General features: G+C 44.9%; 1 protein-coding gene across 1 annotated transcript in view; it reads left to right on the forward strand.

Annotated features, from left to right (window-relative positions):
* The window catches only part of NPHS1 (NPHS1 adhesion molecule, nephrin), a 1,231,105-nt gene that overhangs the window by 1,115,038 nt on the left and 89,682 nt on the right, over nt 1-26,385 (forward strand). The window contains exon 25 of the mRNA XM_044079328.1: nt 12,880-13,003. Coding sequence (XP_043935263.1) covers nt 12,880-13,003 — 124 coding nt within the window. The remainder of the gene's footprint in view (nt 1-12,879; nt 13,004-26,385) is intronic.

Here is a 26,385-nt window from a genome sequence, read left to right on the forward strand (position 1 = left end):
ATATGATGGTATGACACACAATGTATTCACCATATACAAACATTACATCCCCCATTGCCATATTGTATGTGTCTGTGGATGTTCTACATGTAGCACGTGACCTGGTACACACCTCACCCTACAAATGGTGTTGTGTGTGCAATGACAGCCACACAGTTCAGTAGTACTACATACCTCGGTTGGGGTCTAGACACAGTGTCGCCAAGTCAGGATGTGTGTGTATGTGGATGGATTGACATAAGAGTGCAGATCATACCTGCACCAGCAGGCCATCGGTCACATTCGCATGTCCAATAGCTGTTATAGATACCTGTGTCATGTGTGCAACTGTACACCACATATGTCATGGCTATGGTGTTACCACACTGACATATCCCTGTGGAATTTGACTGCGGATCATCCTCCTGCTGACACATGTATGCCTACAGCACAAATGGGTGACAGTATGGGGATATTAATTGGTGTTACCAACAGCTGGGAAGCATCCTAGCTGCATGGCTACACTACCTGACATGTACGCAGTACACATTACCCCTGACTACATTCTACACTGCAGTACATTGTGGCACTCTATCACAGTCACTGTGTGCATCAGAACCATGTTAGCCTGTCCCTGCATCGATGTTAGGGATGGCAGGGATGTGGCACGGGTATCATCTAATGCACAGCGTGTGTGAATGTTATCCTAGCTGCATGGCTACACTACCTGACATGTATGCAGTACACATTATTCCTGACTACATTCTACACTGCAGTACATTGCGGCACTCTATCACAGTCTTTGTGTGTATCAGAACCATGTTAGCCTGTCCCTGCATCAATTTTATGGATGACAAGGATGTGGCACAGGTATCATCATATGCACAGGGTGTGTTGCAGGTGTTCCAGAGGCTGAGAGTGGTCCAAACATGTGTCACCATTAGTGTGGGAGAGGGGTGTTTCCTTGATTGGGGCATGGTGATGTGGTGTGTGGCAGTATGGGGAAAACCTAGGTGTGTTTGCATAGTGTGTGGGTATGCATACACACAGTTTCACCATGTGGCTGCCCCACACAGGTAATGTAGGACAGCTGCAGACCATACCTGGCAGGGTGTGCAGTTCAGTGCCTATGGCCACGGACACACTGACTGTGCCTGCCAGGGGTTCCATGGGCACATGCAGGTACAGACCTTGAGGTGTTACTCTCCTCTGATGATGACATATGTCCGCTGGAATCATGTTCCACCTGAGCCTAGGCAGGCCATGTGCACATGGCCTGCTGTGGTGTGGACAGCAGCCACTGTGGTGTGCTGGGGCTGGTACTGCCACTATGGGAGTGGCTTTGCGTCCTGGCACATCCACTTTGACTGCCAGCTGCAGGTGTCTCTGGCCTATGTCCACACGGACGTCACACCACTCCCACCACATGTTCTAGCACAGACATACCATGGTCAAGGAGTTCAACCATCTAACCACACCACCTATCCATGACCTCAGTATATTCACGGAAGGCAACAGCGAGTTCATGGAGGTTGCCACTTACAGCTGTGAAAGCAGACCTCTGCAGCCTCAGGACCTGTCTAGAGTGCATTTCCATATGTGCCTGTGCCTCTATTACAGCCTGAAACAAGCTCCTGGTTGTACCAGTTGTGGCACCTCTGCCAGGGGCAGGATGACCTGCGGTCCTCCCATGAGCACCACGGTACATCTGCCAATGTGTTGGCCTTCTGGACATCCAGCTATGCCGACTGTGACCCAACACAGTTGGCATGGACACCACACTTTCCTGGCCATTGCCACCAAGCGTCAACTGTCCCTCTGCTGTGACCACATGCGATGGGGTTTGTAGGGGTACTGTAACTGCATGCGGGCTTGGAGTGACTAGGAGGGTGATGACACTTGTTGGCGCAGTGTCAACCTCTGACAACCCCACATGTGCCTCACCTGTACCTTTATCGTCATCGGTGTCTTTAGGGATACCTACCTCAGTATGCAAGCAGAAGGGACCCTGACCCACCTTGCCACCTGTGGGGAAAACAAATAAACTCGTTAAGATCTGTACAGCAGTGCATAACAGTACACACACACACACACACACTCACACTGGCTGCCACCTTAAACCTCACCTTCCCTGTGTTTGCAGACAGTCCCACAGTCAGTTACATATGTTCCCCTTCCTGCATGGCACTTGCTAATACACACACATCACTGCAGCCTATTAGCATATCATCCCTCCCCATGCCTACATGTTTGGTTACCACACCTGACCTGTTACTCCATTGCCTCCCTGACCTGGGTGGAGTAGGTTGTACCTCACAGCTGTCACCCTGTATTACCCTGTTTATGGGCAGTAATGGTGAACGAGGCCCCTATATGTTTTGGGCTGCTACATTCACTGCATATTTCACACACCAGAGCCTCATACTACAGTCTTGCTCAGTCCATGCCACATCTGCTGCACAAGCGACCCCATCATGTGGATGACAGTACTACCTGGATACACTCACTGATGTGCTGTGGTAATTCCTCATTGCATTTGTAGTGCTGCATATGTGGGTAGCTGGTTACCTATCTGCTACTGGCAATATGATGTGTATACCTGGTATGTCCTGCACCTCCCAATGCATGCTCCATGCTACAGCCCTTGTTATGCTATCAACTGTTCTGTGTTCACATACCTGGCAGGTTGTCCTGGTGTCCCATGTCTCACTCCTTGTACGGCACACTCCCAAGGTGAAGAACCACCATGTGGTCAATCCCACTATCGCCTGTGCATACATGGACATACACACACACACACACACACACACACACACACACACACACACACACACACACACACACACACACACACACACACACACACACCTGACATGCATCATCCACACTCCACTAGATTGCACCTACGAACACAATCGACTCACACACACCCCACATTTCTACATGTGGAGTTGCACAACATTTATACACACAGTCCTCCCATTAGCCTTCTGTCAACATGCATTACACATGGAGCTCAACAGCATGCAGTGTAACTATAGTGACATCATGCTAGTGGCAGTACATGTGTGTGAGGCATGGGCTTTGTTGGTAGGTGATGGCCCCTCCCCATGTTCACACTGCACCCATGTACAAAGTGTTACTGTGGCCTGTTCCACAACCTGCCTTGTACTGTGCACCATACGTCGCAGGTATAGAAACCATTGATGCATTTCTAGTACTGTGTCAGTTATGTCAGCTCCACTGCTCACAGCACCTGTGTGTTGTAGCAACACATACCTGGGATGGTATGTGAACAGCTATCAGTTGTGGATGCCTGATGTCTATGTTACAGATCACAACATCAGCAGTGCATGTATGACCAGTACATGACTATTACACTGACAACCAGCAGACCTTACCATGGCTGTGAGGGGTGCCCTACACATGCCCCAGACCTCTGCATGGTTGCAAGGTCTACTCGTGCACATCCCTTGGAGTGCACACATTGCTGTGACGAGTCTTGTGGGGTCAGGGTTACATCTGCAATGTTTACTTAACCTGCTTGTGTGCAGCTGCAGCCATGGTGGTGTTGAGTCACACATGTCCCTACTATAGGCCATGTGTCCTGCCACATGTCACATCCCTGTGGACATATTGCACATTGACAAGATGTTAGTTATCTTGCATGTGTCTGTTGTACCCTTCCGATTCCCCAGCCTTTTCTCTACTGTGATGCAGTGCATTTCTCAGCAACAAAATGGGAACATGTGCAACATGCAGTATGGGTAGGTGTGTTAGACATGTTCATGGGGGATAGCCCATAACTATTACATGCCCAGTTAATCATCATGCATGAACACAAACCATACTCACCGGCTATGGGCTGCTGCTGTGGTTGTGCCCTGAAGGGACCTACATAAGAGTGCGAGAAAGCTGAAGTCAGTGGCCACAGCTGTGGCATTCATAACAGGTGAGTGCAGCATTACATTACATCTACAGTAGAATTACACAATTTTACAGTTGCTACACAACAGTTTATTACTACTACACAGCAGCAGCAGACAAAGTATATGACATCTCAGTTCTGCATGATGGACCTTTACAGCTGCTGATGCATACACATGAGTGGTGTACCGATGTGCCCTGGGGCCTTACCTGCACACTCCTCAGCTGGTGTGTCATTGGCACCCACCTCCAAGATGTGCCCTGCCAGGTGTTAATGTTGCAGGCAGACAGGTGCCACTAGGCTGCTGAGAAGCTTCCCCACATAGGTGAGGGGTGGATAGGTGGGTTGCCCCCCATTGCGAGGTGGTCCCCCCTTAGAGCAGCTGCATGCTGACGTACATGGCAAAGCAGGTCAGTGCAATGATGCCAGACCTGCTCATAGCTGCGGTTATGCAGTCCGACATCATTGACCCTGTGGACTAGCTCATTCCACAGGGTGGTCCTCTCCTGCTGGTCGTGGGCTGTCTGGCCAAAAAGAAGGATGTAGTGCTGTACCAGTTGGTCGATGATGATAGCCGATTCTGCAGCGCTGTACGCGGGAAGGCGACAATGCAACATGATTCCTGGAAGACATAAAGATGGAAACAGGTATGAGCCACCCATACAGCAGGGTTAACATAGTTCTTAATACACAAATATGTCTCCCCCCACCATATCAGCTACAACAACATGTTCACAGACTGCAATTGTTATGTCAGCTGCATACCTACCATTGGAACATATGTTGTATTGTACCAAGCTTTGTGCTATGTGTATGTGCCATGGTTTGCACTATGTGTTAGTAGCCATGCTCCCTGTGGGGACACTTATCTTTGCTGGCCTGTTACAGACTATTGCACCTGCATGCCATTGTCAGTGCCACTATATATATGTGTATAAATATACATCTTTGTACATATATGTGTAGGTATATGTTGTACGTTGGTGATATACCTATGTCTATATCTATACACATACACGTCACAATCCATATCACACAGATATGTGGAGTGCATACAGACATCAGGTCCACATTCTGTAACCGTCTTTCATTCACAGCTGCACTCTCCTGCCTTGCTGCAACACAGACAGGTGCCACATGTGAACACAGCCTAACATTAGGATGGTAACTATGGTGTGAGATTGCTGGCATGCCTATTACACACCTATGGCATTTGTGCATGCTACATTACACATTCACATGACTGTCCTGCAAGTGCTGTGCACTGACACACGTGTCTATTATGATGGCAGTATATCCACCAACAGCTATTCTCCACACTAACATAACATACACAGAGATTATGGCTGACATCTTTGTCATTCATTGCTGATCTGCACAGTTGGCAGGCATGTCTCACTGCTTACAGGGACAGACAGTATTGCCCAGAGCAGTTGTTCAGTGGGACATCATTACAGGGACAACTACAGATGGCACATATCAAATATTCTACATCTACATCCTATTAATCTATACCACATCCTACATTAAATTACATACAGTTGTGTTTTACATACCTTTCAGTGTTTGGATGGATGTGATGCCTTCCCATTTGTGGCCTGTGGTACTGTGTTCCCCACTGTGTAAGTTCCATGGTATATATTTGTTTTCAATTTCCTTTTTTTGTTGGTTGGTTTCCTTTTCTGTTTTTTTCTTTTTCTTTCTTTCTTTCTTTCTTTCTTTCTTTCTTTCTTTCTTTCTTTCTTTCTTTCTCTCTATCTCCCTCTCCAGTAGAGTGAATGAGTTAGTTTGAATGGATTGCAGCATGTTTTTTGTAGGTGATGCACATGATCAGGTGATGGGCTCTGCACCAGTGTGCAACAGTTGGTGACTGCGTGTAGCCTGCTGTGTAGTGATTCTGTTAACCATCATCATGGCAACCCAGTACCATAAAATGCTTACTCATGTGGGCGTTGTCCCTTCACCTTTCCAGTATGGAGGACAGCCTTCCTGTATGTTGGCAGCAGTGTTACAGACAGCAGGTTGCGGTACCTACTACAGTGGGGCTTGCAGACACGGGACAACTACACAATCTTAGGTTGTTCCAGGCCTACAGACAGAGTGAGTGGTGTTGTTATATGCATTGTATATTGCTGGTCTTGCAGTGTTTGCGTGTACATAGAAGATTAGGATGGAATGCAGTCTGTCTGCATAGCTCTCAGCAGTGGGCCTATCCACATTATGGCCAGTGGATTGTCTGTTTGCTTTTGCCTGTGCACTACACAGGGCTTGTCCTAGATATATGCCTGGCAATCTGTCTGTTGCATGCTATCAGTACATGGCTACTTCCTGTTCTGTTCCTGATGTGTTATTCCTGCATATGGGTATGTTGCATCGAATCCTGTAACACCAGCAATGTGCAGGGTGTATAAAAGCAATATTACGGGTATGGCCCTGTATTCCTGCCTCTGTCCTCCACATATATGGCTGGCTTTGTCCTGCTGTGCTACGGTTAGGGGTAGTTCGATATTGGCCTGTCATAATATACTGCTGGCATTCCTGTTATCATCCTAGTCATATCATGGATACCCAAAACATTTGTTGGTCAGGGTCCATACATGTGACAGATACATAGACATTATCACAGGTAATAAATGTTCCCCTAGGCCTTGACTACAGGATGTAACTGGTGGCTGCTGAACTACATCTGTCATTGTTTATTGTTACCTGTCTTGATGACAAATCCTTTGTCCACAGTTGTACGAATTGACGGACCTCTTCTGGACAGCATAGTATGTTATATATCCACACTGTCTGCATCTACCTTTCTGTGTGGGCCTTGCATCTCTTACTGATTACATAAGTGCAGATCTATGTGCTGTCCGTAATGGCATACATTATTGTAAAAGACACCATTACAAGTTGTCTGTGTATATATATCTGTGTGCCATCTCATGTCCTATGAATAGTGGGTGGGCTATGTATAATTCTATACTCCTTTTCAAGTGTAAATGTCATTTAGTAGGTTATACAGCAAAACAATTTTGTTATACTGATTTCAAACAGGAAATAGAACGTGCTGCAGTGGGACCCGAACCGAGAATGTGTGTGTGATAGGTGGATGCTCTGCCCACTACTCTATTGCAGCTCTGTGTAGGTTGCATATTCATACCTTAATGTCATACCCGTGCTCCCTTTCCCTGGCCCCCGAACTCCACGTACTCAGCATACATCCATTCTACAGTTGCTATCCCTGCCATACCACACCTCCACACATTTCCCTCTCTGCAAGTCTCGGTATTCCTCCATATTACTGTCTCGATGCAACCTTCTGCAAGATCTTCATCAGTTTATTCCACAATGTTTGAGCCTTCCCTTCATCCACCTCCAATACTGGTGGGAACATTATTGTGACCCATAGCATCTGGTACATCCCGGCAGGGATGGACCTGTTGTTGTGTCACAAGTACACTTTGCTGGTCTACACTGTTTCTCCCACTGGTAGCATCCTGCTAGGGTTTTCAGATGCAGCAGTTTGCTCACACACCAGACCAGCCTCATCTCCCACTTCCGTAGATGAAACGCGCCCCCACGCTGTGGCCAGTTTTCCATTCCTCTCTTCAGTATTATATGAGACTACTGTTCTCACAGTATGCATGGACAGGCACTGTTTATTGGTACTCATACATTGCTCGGAATACTGTGACTGAGCACTGTGCACATGTTTGCTGGTATTAATGTACATACTTACATACATTTCCTTTACTGTTGACTGACTGTGTCGGATGATATGTTTGTGAAAACAGCAGCTGATTGTATATCTGCCATGCCTTCGTGGTAACTCACTTGGGTTATAGTGTGCAGGGGGGTCCCTGGGAGTGCTGACTATGTTGTTGCTGGCCACTATGAGGGCTGTTGGCTACAGCATGGCTACGGCACTGTGAGGGTAGTGTAGGTGGGTATGCGCTGGTGTGCACTAGGCTCGGACTTGCTGTCCTCCAGTTACAGCATCTTACACTGGGTTGGCCTCCACATTGCTTTACCAGTGTGTGCATTGCTTACCACTGCCCATACAGGCATACTCCCACTTGCTGCCGCATACCCCTGCACTACTTCATGTACATGTCATTATTATACATGTTTACGTCAGGTGTACATGTCAGGTATGACTGTTCATGAAGGTCAGTGTAAGGTTAAGTGGAATTCCAGTTTAGCATTTCTGGTTAGGCTACACTCAGGTATTCGGGTTAGGTTTAGTTATGTCATACCTGTGTTGTAGAGTAGATGTGAATAGTTGAGGTGTAGGCTGATAGGTGGAGGGGAGGACATTTTAACTGTATAGTAGGCCATTTGACTGATTGGTGGGGGAGTGGTAGTGCAGGTTTACAGGGTGTTGGGATATGTATGCGAAGCAGGACAGGAGGTGTCAGTGTCAGTATTTGGTGTAGGGATCTGGAGTGTTGGGGGTGGCAGACTTCGCAAGGTAGTGATCCAAGTGTGCTTGGCTTTTCCCTTCGTGTGTTATTTACATGTGTAGTCTGGTATAGCTGCGGTAATACACCTGGGTTGGGGGTTCCAGATTCTGCCAATATAGTTGTGTGGAGGGTGTCACCTACCTGTGACTGTGAACATTACTATGAATGCAACAGGGGTCACTAGGTAAGTGGTGTTATTGGGCCACACAGAGGGGCTGATAGTGGGGACATGTTCAGGGATGTGCGGGACAGCTGACAGGAAGGTCCACAGCTGGCCATTTCTTCCACAGTGACAGCTGTGTATATACCCTGCATTTGGGAGTAGATCTGGACAATCACACCCCTGGGTGGGGGTGAAGACAGCAACATAGCTCTCAACCGATCAGAGAGAAATCTCAACAGACTCTGGGACAAATTCTCAATTTTCAGGGACAGTCAGCAACTTTCTTTAAATATTTTTACTATTAGCTTGAAACATTTGCAGATTAAGAGAATGTGGAGTAATACAGATATTCTGAAGTAATACGTCTATAACTCTGAATTACTATCATTATTTATTAAGGGCAACTCACCATATTTTCTTCAGCAGTCACCAGTTTTAAGAGGGATTAAGAGAGACAGACCTACAATTGGAGTCTATATCAGGGACATTTGGGAGGTCTGGACAGCAATCATACCTTGTGATGCCAATTAGTTCAACTTACTAGCCTATAGTGGGGTGATGCGACCATGTGTTCTTTGGTGTCATTTAGTGGGTTTTCAACAATACATCTCTTTATACTGTCCTTTGCCATGTAAACTAGACTTTGCTGCAATGGGACTCGTACCTGGCGTGGCTGCTCGTTAGGCATCGGCTCTGCCCAATGCACACTATTGCTTACATCCCTGGGGCGGTCCACATAAAACCACTCCAGCCAACACCTGCACAGCTAGGCCCACAATGTCATACCCATAGTTCCCAGACCGCACTTCCTCTTTAGCAGTCTTTCTTACTCCGAGTGCAGGTTGGGTCTAAACACACCACTACACACTACCCACTCTCCACTTCTCGGGACCCATCATATACATTGTCTCATCCCATGGGTCATCAGGCTTCCCCAGCCTTGTAGTCCAGGAGCATGTGTGCCCTGCCATAGGTTATCCATGTAATAGCTGGAAGCCCGAATAGCCATAACATTTTTGGCATGTCCCGCAAGGGACATTCTTGTCTTTGTTTCAAGATTAGACTTGACGGGTCTCTCCCACTGGTAGTATCCTGCCTGTAGTCTGGGAAGCAGTGGTTTGTTTACTTTTATTGTGCGTTTGTATGTTTCACCTGGCTAGCTGGGCGGGGGGGGGGGGGGTTGATGCTATCTATGTGCTACACGTTTGTTGATTAGGCCCCTCATCCCCATTGGCATGGCCCGTGAACACATGTAATTCTTAACTGCTGTTTCATATCCTAGCTATATATATGTGTGTATTTACACACACACACACACACACACACACACACACACACACACACACACACACATATATATATATATATATTTACACACAACACACACACACATGCACACACACACACACACACACACACACACACATATATATATATATATATATATATATATATATATATATATATATATATATATATATTGCTGTATATATATCTAATGACATGTGGGTGTATGGGTGTCTGCTTATGTATATATGTATATGTGGGTATTCATTTATATGTCTATCTATATGTGTATACATTTGTACTACAGAGAGGGGGAGGTATATATATCTATATAGTTATGGGTATTCATACAGACACATATACCTCTAAATCTTTAGCTACATATCTGGTAATGTTGACTGGTATTGCTGGATACTGTGTTTTGTGTGCATACCGGCCAATCTTGTGTGCCACATATGCATTGCGATACCTACAACTAACTCTGTTAGTATACACAGAGTCACACGTGACACCGGCCATTGGATACGGTGTGCTTAAGGCACTTTCAAGCATTTGTAAGCGGGTTTGCACAGAGGTTAGCACTACTGACTTCTGGTCACAGTGTCTTACATGCAGTTAGCATCTCCTTTGCTTGATCCATGTTGGCAGTGCTTAAATCCGCCCAAACGCACTTGCACACGCTTACTAGTGCTTACATATGCTTACTACTGCTTATCTGTGCTTACGCCTGCTTACTGCTGGTTTATTCATTATGGTACTAACTCTTCACATGTGCATTTAATGCAGTACTCCAGTTCATATTTATATGTTATTTAGTAGGTTATATAGCAATAAAATGTAAATAAATGTTCTTATACAGATTTCACATGGAAAATGGTATGTGCTGCAGTGGGAATCATACCAGAAATGCCTGCTCAGTAGGCGGTTGCTCTGACCACTGCATTATTGCTGTGCTGTTTTATTTACATATATCTTCCTTGTTATCCTCTTCAGCCTTTTAAGCTGCTTTAACCATAGCTAAGACATTGGCACACCCGCGCACCTACAGTTAGCTTTACTCGGAGTTTTAGTAATAAATTCAGGGGTTACTTCTTTTTATTTTTATGTCCTGTTCTGTTGTACACATGGGGTACTGTTGGTGGGGATATGCGAACACCTATGAGCGGTCTCTCTAATTTATTTACAGTTTCTGCTGTTGTACTTTGCATGGGCGTGCTTATTCTGAGAACTCTGCTCTCAGACATGCCCCATGCACTCGTCCATGCTCCATGCAGGATTAGGAGGTCAGGCAGTGCACCTTCATTAATATGCATGGCGTGCTGCCATCCTCCTCCTCCTCCTAAACTGCTGCTTCCATGCAGGACTAGATTAGTCCTGCATGGAAGATTAGAGAATCCGGGGGATTATCTTCAAAGAGGAATTAATTATACTGTTTAATACTGATTGTTTTTTCCTGTCTTTACAGTAAAGCTGTTATTAGTCAGACCACTGTAATACACCACATACACAATGACAGTTTTTAAAAATAGCCAACTGTAATATATATACTCAGTTGCTATACTCCAAATAATCATTCTGACAGAAGAAAGTACACTAGATAGGTACACACACCCTTAATCTGATAAACCACTTACCACACGTTTTTATTTTAAGTGAAACATTTTACTCAATGCCCTTTATAAAACTAAATATGCAAACTGATTTTTGCTTGCATAAATATACAAAATAAATAAACTTGATATTCCAAGACTTACTAGTAAGAGTCTCAGAAATGTGAGACAGAATGGGCAAAAATGCTGACTTGTATATTTCTCATCCAACACTGCCATTTTTCAAGACCATTTTCTCTGAAGAATGGACATTTCAGAGTTGGTATATTTAAGATCATAGATTGGGGGGGGGGTTACCCCCTACCAGAACTTTAAAGGAGAACATTGATTTTCAACATTTGCTATGTCTTCTGTATTTTCATTTTTTCCTTTTAATTCCAGGGCTCACATTTATGAGTTTGGGAATTACGATATGGAACTTAATGCAAGCTTTGCATATAATTATCAGACCCGTTGTACACATCAATGATGAATATGCAGGCTTGTACATACAAATATACCTCTTTGTGTTTAGCCAGTGACTTTCTTACCTGTCCAACTTAGGAAACATACACATATCTGCAGAGTAAACTATGCGTAGCACAAGGTTCAAATATTTATTAAACTACAGATTAACTATATCCACAACACAATAAAAATATACAAGGTCTCAGCCCATATAACAACTGGTCTGCTGCTCTTTGAAATATTCAACAGTTATGCTTTTTTAAAACAGTAATGATACACTTATAGAGCTATAGATTACCTGATTTTGATTGTTTCTTTTCTGCAATGAAATAAATTTATCCATTTTCACTAAACAGGAACTTCCTTGTTTCACATGCCATGTAACTAGCTTTAATTACTGCAATTAAAATATTTAACTTCATATGCATTAACATGCTTGAATGAATTACAACACCTTGCTTCCTCTGCCTAAGCGGCTGGAGTTTATATGCATTTTACTCCTCTTTGAGCAGTTTTCTCATATCCTTGCATTTCAAGCACAATTCTTCTCTGATGAGTAGACATGTTGCATTATCACAGTACTTTGCAAACATATAACATTAATGATTTATCACTGGTGATTTAACCTTGTCTTACTTTACCCAATCACTGTTGTCTTTATTAACGTTTGACATTCGTCTCCAAAGCAGTGATTATGCATGTGAAAATATGACATCACCAATTGCTTAAAAATGTACCTTTTCCCACCATTACAATTGTTGTTATTTATTAATATTTCAACTTTATTCGATAAAGTAATTTTCACTAGTTATTAAAATGTGAATCCATTAAGTCAGTAAATGGGTCCTGGAATTGAAAGAAGTACAAATAGCTATAATCACACAGTATCCTTCATATATTCTAAATGTTAAGTGTTTTCTAATATTTTCCTATATATATAAAAGTATTTTCCCTAAATCACAAAAAAAAGTGTCTGGTTTCTCTAATGACCAGGTTATTTTTGCCTTTTAGGTCTAAGCTTGCAGAGCCAAACCAATATGGAGATGGAGAGTTAATCAACACTGCAGCCAAACAGACTCTGTTAATTGACAGTGCGTCAGAGCACAGTTACAGCACATATGAGAGTTCTGAAGGGGTAAGGCTTGTGTGAGTGTGGTTAACATGTGTTGTTAGCCATATAGCAGTATGGTAAAAGGAGCAATTAATGTATAAAGCCAAATTTCTTTCCTGACATTATTTCAAAACTATAAACCAAAGTGAGAGTTATTGTTTATAAGTTAATGATACCTAAAATGGAAAAGGACATCGTCATACATAATTTGCTTGTAAACAAACTCCAAGACATATGGCTATCTGATGTGATTTCTAAAGCAAAACTATAGAACTTCCTATTACTTAACTGCACAAAAATATTTGTGTTTGTTTTAGTTAATTCTAGTCAGCAGTATTTATCACTTTATTCACAGTAAGGAAGAACAAAGAAGGTGAAAATAATGCATGAAACTTATCATAGCTTAGTTCATTTAAAGTTCTGCACAGGGACAGTAACTGACACAACATCCATCCCACTTCCATTGCCATCTACTGCTGCCAATTTAAGGTACAAGTTTGCATCTTATATTGCATGTGTTTATCCATTAAATTTCTCTTGGCTGACAGATGTAAAGATAATGATTAATTTGCAAAAATATCAATCATATTTCTTGATCTTCGGTGACCTCAAAATGAGGATGTGAAGATGCAGCTGCCTGAAGGAGATATACTAGAAAAGTATACATATGTTAATTAAAGAAAGAAAGAAATCGGGCACTGTCAGAACATGATACATCTAAGATCACTGGTCACTGAACAGGTGGCTATGTTACTAGCAGGATATACATTATTGGAGTGTTGCAGTGGAGAAGGTATCCTGGAAAGGTCATTCTCTGAGATAATTATAAGTAGATGTAATGTGGACACTTCTTCATTTATAGTGGATTGTTATGGCATTGTTAATTGTTTTTATGTCTGATATTGAAATGAGTACATTCTTTTGTCTTTGAGAATAATGTCGCACAACACTACAACATAAAACAGACTAGGCCTAAATAATGACTAATATTGTGTGGTTAATTGTCATCACAATGCTCGACAATTTATATGTTAGATAAACTTTTATCATAAGCAATGATGAAATATGGTACAGAGCTTGAGAATGGAAATATATATAATATATATATACAAATACACTACAACAACATTAGAATTAAAATGATGTAACAGATTTGCTGCTTATGTTCACATGTAACCCTCTGCTAGACCTTTGCCAGACAGCTGGTGTGTCAACACATCTTGTAGTATTACTAGATGAAATACTTGATATCGAAAGAATGTGTTTCTTTGATTACAAAATAAATGGTGGGCTATGCATCTTTATCCCTCATTATGAATTATGAGGGTACATATTTTGCAAGACAATGGGTCTTTAACAACAACAGGTAATATTACATTTTCTCAAAAAGTGTATGCCAGATCTTACAATATCAGCTATTAGCAGTCCATCATCCTGGATCAAAGGATTGTCAAGGAATATGTCTGCCTGAGAAGATTAAATATGTTTTCAGTGGAGGAATCCTTTTGTAATGATGCTAGCTATTAAAAATTAAAAAGACAACCCTTCCAGTAAAATCACACACAGTGTGTTATGACTTTGCACACTTAGAGGTCTGTACTGCAGACAACTTTCACCACCTGCATAAGAAAGTAAAGTGATACACCACATTTCATCACCCCCCCCTCACTTTATCCTACAGTACTCTTTCTCCATGCCCCATGTCCATTGCCAGGTCTGCCAGGCACTCCTATCACCCCCAGGTTTACTTCAGATATGTGTTGGGGCCAAGTGTGTCTTGGGGTCTCAGCTAATAAAGAACAGCCATGGGATTTTTTTTGTGTTATGATCTACCCATTTACTGTCCCCACACTGTCCTTTGCACTCATTGACACAAAATTTGAGGGCTACTCCACTCTTTGGACCATGCCTTCATTTAGGGAGCATCACTGACAAATACCTAGCCCTTCCAATGCCTCAGATGCTTGAGCTGCAAATTAAACCTGGGTTACCTGGGCCATAGTTCTGCCTCACATAAATGCAACAATCATATCCATTTTTATAACTGTAATGCTAGTGCAATAAATAACATCATAGTACATCAAATATGCTAAACTTCTGTGTTAAGTCTGTGTGTAACCTAAGGCTGCCATATGCATACACATATTGCCATAATCAGGGTCTATATCACCATATCGAATGTTTAGGTTATCGAACACCTAAACATCGAACTGGTAAGACTGAAAGCAGAAAATTGCAAACAGCCGATTTAATGTAGGGAAAGATTTCCCTTGTCCGTTAGCCAGATTTTGCCATTTTTGTCTACTGTAGAGCGATCTCGGTGTTGGTATATTTAGTTTGGGGGTGTGGGGAGCACAACCCCCCCATGGTACAACACCAAACATACTTGTCATAGGTGACTCCATAGTCAGACACACTGACGTCCCACTCACCAGGCTGAACAAGGAGAGGGTCACAGTAAGCTGCCTATCGGGTGCTAGAATCCGCCACATAACACAAGCACTCGGGTCACTCCACGGCAAGTACAAATATGACACAGTCATTGTCCATGCTGGTGTGAACGACCTGAGACGTACCTCCCTGGACTACATGCAAAGAGACATAGAGGGGCTCTCTGATTATGTAGCCCAGGCAGGTATGACCCTGTCCCTGAGCAGTATCCTTCCTTCACCAAGAATGATGCCACAATATAGAGAGAAGATGATCAGCTTTAACAATTGGCTTAATGTCTGGTGTCATTCAAAGGGGATCCAGTGTCTGTCTGCCTGGGATGACATGCTTGACAAGCCACGCTGCTTCGCAAGGGACGGCTTGCACCTGTCACCCCTGGGATTCCGGATATTGGCTAAGGCTCTTGCCAACCCCATAGTGCCTTTTTTAGGCAAGGCTCAAATTCTAAACCTACCACCCTAGAAAACAAAAATGGGAAGAAACTGAGGGTAATGCTGCTCAATGCCAGAAGTCTAAATCTCAAAATGCACGCACTCAAGGCCCTTCTCAGTAAGGAGAACATCGATGTCTGTGCTGTAACTGAAACCTGGTTCAAGGCTCCTGAGAGCACCCCGGCACTATTAGGTTTTACCTCATATCATGCGTTCCAGCCCCAAAACCCGGACCACACCACAAAAGGAGGGGGTGTATCCATATTCATAAAGGATACCCACACCTCCAGGTTGGTGGCAACGCACGAAGCTTCAGAAACCATCCAGGTGCAACTAACCATAGGCAAAACTGCTCTACAAATTGTAGCATGCTAAAGGCCACCCTCTCAAACTCAGGAACCCCACACAGCCTTCCTGAAGACACTGGAGGGTATAAATGTATCTCCAAACACCAACATATTGGGTGACTTCAACTACCCGAATATAGACTAGGAACATTACTCAAGCCCTAACTTTCTAGCCCAATGGTTCCTGGAGTTCATAAATTCAAACGCAATGGAACAGCTAGTCACTGTTCCCACGAGAGGAGAAAATATACTAGATCTCATTATCACAAACATGGGGACAAAATGCTCCACACCGGAAGTATACCCCTCATTGGTGAGATCTGATCATAAACTAATCTCATTGGAAATCCACATCCCGCCCCCACACCAAACAAAAAAGACCACAGTGAAGAACTTCTCTAAAGCAAACTTCAGACTACTCAAGACTGGTGTGGTATCCTTCAAGGCCCCTGAGCCAGTGGAAACCACAACCCAAGCTGCGGAAGCCCTTACAAATGCCTTCTATGAACACCTCCAGGACTGCATGGATCAGGCAATCCCAAATAAAACCAAGACTCTTTCCACAAAGGGCAAACGTCCAGTCTGGTGGACCCCAGCCATTAACAAACTTTATAATAAGAGGAGAAAGCTATTACATGATAGAACAAAATCCATAAAAGGGAAGTCACCCCTGATCATTATTAGTAAAAAAATACGAGCACTCATAAAATCAACTATGGCCAATTTTGAGAGAAAAATTGCCATGGATTCAAAGGACAATCATAAGGCCTTTTTCAGCTATGTTAGGAACCTGGGTGGAAACTCCCAGATATGCTCAGAATTAGTCCAAAATGATACAACAATCACTGAACCCACAGACATTGCCAACATACTGGCAGACAGGTTCAGTGCAAACCTCACCCACCTCTCCCCCCTAAAGGAGAGATAACTATCCCAGCGGAGTGTAGCCTCCCAGACATCTCAAATGCGCAGGTGAAAGCTGCTCTCTCTAAAGCTAAAAACACAGCATCAATGGGACCAGATGGTGTCCCCAGCTGTGTGCTACACGAGCTAAATGAGGAATTAAACCCGCACATAAGGCAGCTGTTTAATCTCAGCCTTACCACAGGATACGTGCCCAAGGAGTGGCGTACGGCAACTGTGGTCCCACTCCACAAAGGCGGTGCCTCTACGGACCCTGGTAATTACCGCCCCATAAGCTTAACAAGCTATGGAGAGGATCATAATGGAGCTCATAAACAAAGATATAAGGGACTTGCAGACATTGGACCCGACCCAGTTTGGCTTCGTCAAGGGCAGATCATGCCTTTTGAACTTGGTCGACTTCTTCGAAACAGTCACCAAGGCCATTGATGAGGGAAAGGCAGTCCATACAGCCTACCTTGACCTTGCAAAGGCTTTCGACACAATACCCCACTCGGGTATTGTAGAAAAACTTAACAGCTTAAATGTAAACCCATATGTCACAAGATGGGTTGCAAACTGGCTTAAGGACAGAACCCACAGGGTTAGAGTTGCTGGCGCTATGTCAGACTCCAAGCCAGTCACAAATGATGTCCCACGGGGCTCGGTCCTTGGCCCCCTATTGTTCAGCATCTACTTCTCAGAAGTACAGGCCAACATGGGAGGACTTTGGCTGACAAAGTTTGCAGACGACTGCAAACTGGGCGCCATAGTGGAAAGTGCATTGGACACGGATATCCTTTAGAAGGGACTCACGGAAACAGATAGCTGGTGCCAGAGCCATGGCCTGAAGTTAAACACCAAAAAATGTATAGTCATACCCCTTCGGGAAAAACAAGGTAACCCCAAGCTACCATATAGATGGCAATCCACTAAGCACAGAAGAGGTTATCAGGGACCTGGGGACCCAGGTTGACAGTGGCCTTTCTTTTGACACTCACGTTGCTAAAGTGGTTAGAAAGACCTTCTACATTGCCCACCTGATCATGAAGGGATTCACATCCAGATCTAGTGAGGTCATTGTTCCCCTGTACTCTTCACTTATCAGACCAATGATCGAGTACAATGCCCCATTCGGGATGTATCTCACCCGACATCTGCAGCAATTGGAGAGACCCCAAAAGTTCCTCACCAAAAGGATAAAGGGACTCAAAAATCTGTTATATGCTGCCAGATTGAAGAAACTCCAGCTCTATTCAGTCGCATACCGTCTGCTCAGAGGTGACATGTGCCTGACATACAAGGCCATGTCCAACCCGGAATTAATGGACATGCTCCACCTCAAAAAATCCAAATCCACCAAAACCACTAGAGCAAGCGACTTAAACCTTAGCACGGATATAAATAGGATGTGCTGGAGGGATGGATTTATCACTCAGAGACTCCCTATGCTGTAGAATAAAATCCCGGTCCATGTGAGGCAGAGCACCTCGCTGGCTCTGTTCAAGAGAAATCTTGACCTGTGGATGGGAGATCGTAGGTTTACCCTGGGAATCATCTCTGTGTCACTGCTGGACAGAGGCCCAACAAACTAATGGGCACAGTATTTTTTCATATAAGGGGTGGTGTAAGCCACAAAACTTTGGGCTAGGCTTATAAATGCCTTAGGGCAGATAGCCTAGTATAAACCTATGAACCTATGAACCTATGTCAGGGCTTGTGGGGGGGTGAAGCCCCTTACTTTGGGTTTAAATTTGTTGTTTTTTTTTGTGGCCAGTGGAAATCTTTCCCTGCGCCATTCACGGTTTTCAGTTTTGGTCTTACCAGTTCGATGTTTAGGTGTTCAATTACCTAAACTTTAGATCTGGTGATATAGACCCCCATAATCATACCAATGCTTGTTGTAGAAATATCCCTTCATGATGCATTCCTCTGAAAATCCAACAACTTAGCCCATTACTAAAAGGTGAAGTTAACTATTTACCTCCATTAGTATATTTTAAAAATGATGGGCAGGATTCACGAAGTCTTGCACGGAGTGTAAGAGACGTGCAACACTCCATGCAAGCCTCGCGATCCAGGAACAGCCCTAAACTCCGTGTAAGAGACCAGCTAAAATGTCTCTTACACGGACTGGGCGTGGACATGCTAAATACGTCACTTGCAACCAAAAGGTATGCAAATGAGGTAGATTAGCGATCCACGAAGCAGAAACCAGTCCGTGTAAGAGACGTTTTAGCTGCAGAAATGTACTCAGTTGACAACTGAGTACGTTTCTGCAAATTCCACAACGGAGCCATGTCAGCTCCAAAAAAAGGGTGCATATGACTCAGGCAGCATGCCAATGGCCAAATATGTGGCCATTGGCAATATAACCCGATGCCAAAACGGGCTGCGCTGTATAAAACATGAAATGAAGGTTATAAACCCACAAATGTGGGTTTCATGCAATACATGGAAAGATAATGCAGGGACCAGCAGACCAAAAACAACATGGCCACCGTGTAGTGGTTGCTAAGGGGGGAAGCTGAGTCTAAGACATGTAACTAAGCATTAGTAGGCAATCTCATGTAAATGAGGGTTAGGATACTGAATCTCACAGTCACATAGCAAATGTGCACAGTCTGAGTAGTGTAAGAGATACATAAGGGGGAGGAATAGAGTAGGAGATAGATGACATCACAGGGGGGAATGGTAGAAAGAAATGCAGTTCATTGGAGGCCAGTGTAACATGACAGATGACAGACACAGATCATGGGAAGAGGTGTGCCACTAGATAAGTCATGGAAAGTCAAGAAATGGACGGTGCACACTGTTACTTACACCAAAGTTTCTTGCTGGGCGTGCATGCACACGTGTGCACGCCATGAAGCATGAGTAGGGCAGTGTGCGTGCGTGTAAGGCAGACTGAGCATATGGGAGCATGTTGGGAGATGTTTAACACTGTTTGCGCGGGTGTGCGCGCGTGTAGGGCAGGCTGAGTATGTTGGAGGCTGTTGGCAGACGTGTAACAGTGTTTGCGCGGGTGTATGCGTGTCTTAATCCGAATAAGTAGATTCTGAACCATGTAAGCATGTGTGCGCGCGTGTAAGCCACTGTGAGCATGTTTCTGATAGTATGCACGTTGCTCCCCCCTGAGGAAACAGAGAGGAAAAAGGAAGCAACAGAATTAATAACTGCTGAAGCGAGCAGGTGAAAACAATTAGAAGCAGGCAATTACACAGGCAGAATAGTAGCCCAGCCCAGCACTTAAAACTCTGCAAACAGTAGTGCAGGATGTTTCCCTTAAGAGACACTGCAAGACAGGAGTGAGCTAATAGAAGTGAAAACTGAAAAAGCTGAACTCAGAGCAGAAATGTTAGGGGCTGCCATAGCTGTCATAATGAGACATAGGCGAATTGCTGAGGGTGGTGACAATGCAGATGGTGCCAGACAACCCACAGTGAGGAGACGGAGAAGAGTGTACAGGCCCAGGGTCACCTACCACGGGTTACATGAGCTGGAGATAGTAGAGCGCTGTAGAGTGGACAGAGAGCTCCTGCAGCAAATTGTTGAGCTGTGCAGGCCACGCCTCACACACAGAACCAACAGAGGGGAACCCATCCCAGTGGAAACCAAGGTATGTGTTGGCCTAAGAATACTAGCAACAGGTACCTTCCAGAGACCAATTGGTGATATGATGGGGATATCACAGGCATCAGCCTCCAGGGTACTGCACCAGTTCCTGGATGCCATGTCAGCACATGTCAGTGATCATGTATATTTCCCCAATGCCCGTGAGGTATTGGCCAGCAATATGCGTCTCTTCCAGCAAATAGCGGAATACCCTGAGGTAGTGGGTGCAATAGACTGCACGCACATATGCATCAAAGCACCAGCCGGTGAGCAGGGTAGGGCCTACATTAACGGCAAGGGCTTCCCCTCCATCAACTGCCAGGTCGTGTGCGATGCCCAGGGCATAATAATGAATGTGTGTACTGACTGCCCTGGGAGTTACCACGATTCCCACATCTGGCATTTGATGCAGCTGTACCAGACATTTGCCAATGGGGACATCCCACACGGACACCTAGTGGGGGATGCAGGTTATGCACTGGAGCCGTGGCTGATGACACCCATCAGAAACGCACACACACCTGAACAGGAACGCCATAATGAGGCCCACGCACAAACACGTAAAGTAATAGAGCGTATGTTTGGGCTGCTCAAGTCACGGTTCCGGTGTCTGGACACATCTGGTGGAGCCTTGCAGTACACACCAACTACATGTACCCAAATTGTCATGGTATGTGCTATGCTACATAATATGATCTTGCGAAAACAGCTGCAGCAGGACCAGCATAGGGCCGGGCCAAACAGCCCCCACCATTGCCAAGGCCATCACAGGCAGAGCGTGACTCGGAGGAGGAACAACCTGAGCCTGCCCCAGTAGGCAGAAGGAGGTGTGCCCAGTATGCCCTGGCCTTGGCAAAGAGGCAACGCATAGCACATACACTGGCTCAGTAGGAACCCTGGGAATGATACCCCCTCTGACTCACTCAAATAATAACATGGATGCCTAAAATGACATGACCTGCTCACAAACATGTACAGGGAAGTGTAATATGCGCATCCGACAAAGGCAGCCCTGCAGCACCACCTGAGGCATGAATGCCATGTGTTAAGTAATGTAACACCATGTACTATATGCACACATGAGCACCCTGACTAACATCCACCCTCACCAAGCATGAAGCCACAAAATGACGATGGGATGATCAAGTGCAATAACTGGCTGAAGTAATGCAGTTAGTCAAAGGGGAGCCAATGTGTTTCAGGCTGGGAAGACATGTAGAGCATGACATGATGCACCACCTGCTAGGGGTGGCATGAACCTATCATGCCATGCCCCATGGATACTGGCAAAGGCTGTCAGTACCCACAGCATGCCCTGAATAGGTAAGTCTCAAAACACAAACCCACCTTCATAGGTTCTACAAGGGATAGGGACCTAGATGTAATGCTACCCAATGACAGATGTCTAAACAGCAAGATGTGTGCAGTGTAAACACACACAGTATGGAGAATGTAGATACCAGTCCTGTAATAGAGAACTGGGTCAAGGCTCACATCAGCACCCTAACACTACCAGATCACACCTCATACTGTGCTGTACAGCTGAAAAACATGGAACAAGCTACAAAAGGAGGATGACTAGCAAGAAATGGCAAGGATAACCACACCCCCATGCTGGTACCACAACAAGAAGCAGCATGGATTAGCCGTGGTCAAATACCAATGACTAAAACCACCTCCCAGTATATAGCCTGCTGCAGACTACTGTCCTAATACCAGGAACTGCACCTGGCCTATGTCGGAATACATGAATATATCAAGCCCCCCAAACCACATTATATTGCTTGACTGAAAATACCCAGACATACACCGGGAGCATTATACTAGCACCAACACAGTAGGAGAAAATTACTCAGAATCCATAAACCAAAATGCCCAGGAACAATGTACCACTCCCACAAGAGGGGTAAACATACTGGATGTGATAATCAGCAACATGTGTACTGGATGGCAAGATGAGAAGTGTACCCCTCACTGATAAGACCAGACCATCGAGTAATCACACTGGGTATACACATCCTGACCCCAGTCCCTGGCCAGAATACCACAGTGAAAAACATGTGTAAAGCATAGGTTGCAGCCCTCAAAACCGATGTTGAATCCACAAAAGGCCCTGTGCAAGTGCCGAATATGGGACACACCACAGAACATGTTATACAGGCATTCCATGAACACAGCCAGGAATGCTTGGAGTATGCAATCACAAATAACAACAACACACAATGCCATACACGCAGGCATCTGACATGCTGGACTCCAGCCATTACCAAACCATGCAAGAGAATGAGGAAGCTACCACATGATAGAGCAAACATAAAAAGGGAAGTAATCACTGACCAGTAGTATGGCAATAACATATGTCTACACATACAATCCACTAAGTCCAGCCACAACAAGTAGAATCTGTGAATCCAGAGGCAATGTGACACCAGTCCCAAGTACACAGACAACCACAACACCCCCCAATAAATACAAATATATGTGATAGATGCATCCATGTATCCAAACCAGAGGTTGAGCTCCACCAACTCAGTACTGTCAAAACTAGTCAGGAGGAGAAGGTAACCACATACACCACAAACCCAGTCCCACATAGACCTACCACAACTGTAAACCAAACACATAAATACAGACAAATATTCCCGGTGGCCTTAATTACAAACACACCACACCAACAGAAGCCTCCAAAGCAGATCACAAGCAACCATAACCTTCAAACATAGCACATGCAACGAATAGTACTCAAAGCTGGTGTGCCAAACAGTCACAGGCCAGAAGGAGAAACAACATGCCTGATAAAGTCGTAATAGGTGTCTGTATAGGCAGACACACTGCTGTCCCACTCACCAGACTGAACAAGGGAAAGGGTAGAGTAAGCTGCCTGTAGGCTGCCACAAAATGCCACATAACACAAGTACGCAGGTCACCCCAAAGGAAGCAGAAATATGATGCACTCAATGTCCATGCTGGTGTAAATTACCTGAGATGTACCTCCCTGGTCAACATCAAAAGAGACACAGATGGTCCCTCTGAGTATGTACCCCAGGGCGGTATGACACTGACTGTGTGCAGCTTCCAACCCTCACCAAGAATGATGCCACAGTACAAACACAGAATGCTCATGTTTAACAGCTGGCACAGTTACAGCTGTCAGTCCAAGAGGGTCTAATGTCTGTCTGCTTGAGATGTCAAGCATGACAAGCCATGCTGCTGTTCCAGGGATGGCTTGCAGCTGTTACCCGTGTGTGTCTGGATACTGGATAAGGCCTTTGCCGCCTCCATAGAGTTGTATGTAGGCAAGGCCAAAAAGACTACCCACCACCCTAGAAAACATAAGTGGTAGGAAACATAAGGGTAATGCTGACCAATGCCAGATGTGTAAACTGCAATATGCATGCCCCTGAGGCACTTCCCATTATGGAGAACATCGATGTCTGTGCAGTGACAGAAGCCTGCTGCATGCCTAGTGATAGCACACCAGCACTACTAGGTTATACCACATATCATGTGTTATGGCCCCAACACCTGCACCAAAACATCAAAGGAGGGGAGTATCCATATGCAGCACAGACACCCATATTGCCAGGTAACTGACAATGCACAAAGCAGTGGAGACCACCCATGTGCACATAACTGTAGTCAAAACTGCTGTACAGTCTGTAGCATGCGACAGACCACACTCTCACACACAAGAACTCCACCCAGACATCCTGAAGACACTGGACAGTATGAATGTCCCACCAAATACCAGACAAGGTACACACAAATTACCACATAGGTGTCAAACCATTATGTATGCAAGGAGTAATCAGGGACCTAGGGACACAGGTCGACATTAATCTGTCATGTGACACCCACAATGCCAATGTGGCTATGAAGATTGTCGATATTGGACACTGTATCATGAAAGGATTCACATCAACATCACCAGAGGTCACTGTGCCGCTGTACTGTTCCCTTATCAGACCCATAATCTAGTACAATGACTCATATGGGATGTACCATACGTGACAACTGCAGCGGTTCGGAAGACCTCATAGTTACCCCACCAACAGGATAAAGGGTGTGAAATATATGTCATATGCTGCCTGGCTGTAGACACCCCAGCTGACTGCAGTCACACACTGCCTACACAGAGGCATTGTATGTCTGTTGTACAAGGCCATGTCCAACACAGGAGTAATGGACATGCTCCACCACAGGAAATCAAAGCCATTGGAGCTGTGAGAGTGACAGATGTCAGCATCAACACATAATGAAATAAGATGTGCTGGAGGGACAGATACATAACCCAGAGGCTCCCCACATCCAGAAACAGGATCCCAATCCATGGTAGGCAGAGCCCCTCACTGACACCCCTCAACAGGAATATTGCCAAGTGGATGGATGACCGTACATGTATACTGGGGGTCCTCACTGTGTCATGACCAGACAGAGGCACAGTGAAGAACTTCATAAATGGCCATAATTTAACATAGCAAGGGGTGGCAAAAGACACACACACTCTGGCTAGGCTTACTAATGGCTTAGGGTGTATAGCCTAGTATGAACCCATGTACCTATGAAGATACAAAATGTACAGGACACTAAGGATAATCACAAGGGTTACCCAACTGATGGTAGGAACCATGTTGGGCATCCACAGATATGCTCCGAATCACACAGATATTACAAACAACATACCAAACACACACACATATTGCTAACATACAACCTGTCAGGTGCAGTGCAAACACCCCCGAAAGTGCAAAATACCTATCCCAGCAGACTGATGGTCCCCTGACATTGCAGATGCTGAGGTAACAGCCATCATCTGCAAAGCAGAACACACATCAGCAAAGGTATGTGATGGTGTCCTGTGCTGAGGCCAACATGGACTCCAAGAATAATGGAATGCCAAATCACACTACTGCCCAATGTCAGCCTTACCACAGGATATGTACCCAAAGAGCAGTGTACAACAACAGTGGTCCATCACAACAAAGGTGTTGCCTGAATGGATACTCCAAACTACCACCCCAGGATCCTGACAAGCTTGTTCTGCACAGCTATGGAAAGGATCAGTATGTACCGCAGACAGAAGGCTATTGTGGACCTACTGATACTGGACCCTACACAGTGTGGCTGTCGTAACTGCAGAACCTGCCCCTAAACATGTCTGACCCATTTGAAGCAGTCATTAAGGTCATTGATGAGGGCAATGTGGTCCACACAGTGTAGCTGGACCGTGCACATGCTTCTAGACAATACCGTATGAGTTCAGTATGGATATGTTAACCAGCTTAAATATATACCCCTATATCAGTAGAGGGGTTGCAAACCAGACCAAGGACAGAACTGACATGGTCAGACATGCCGCATCCATGTCAGACTACAAAGCGGATATGAGTGGCATCCCACAAGGCCTGGTCTTGGCCCCCCCCCCACCCCCGTTCTGTATATATGTCCCATAGGTATAGGCCAACATGGAAGGACTGTGACTGAACATGTATGCAGAGGAGTACAAACAGCCCTCCATATCCGACCCCCAGCTGACACAAGCAACCCACAAAAGGGCCACCTACAAACAGACAACTGTAGCCATAGCCATGTCAGCAAGCTAATTGCAGAACTGTGTATAGACAACCACCGTGGATATACAGTAAGTGCCCACAAATTA

This window comes from Protopterus annectens, chromosome 8.part0 (assembly GCF_019279795.1).
Source record: "Protopterus annectens isolate FY-2018-M chromosome 8.part0, PAN1.0, whole genome shotgun sequence".
NCBI lineage: Eukaryota > Metazoa > Chordata > Ceratodontiformes > Protopteridae > Protopterus > Protopterus annectens.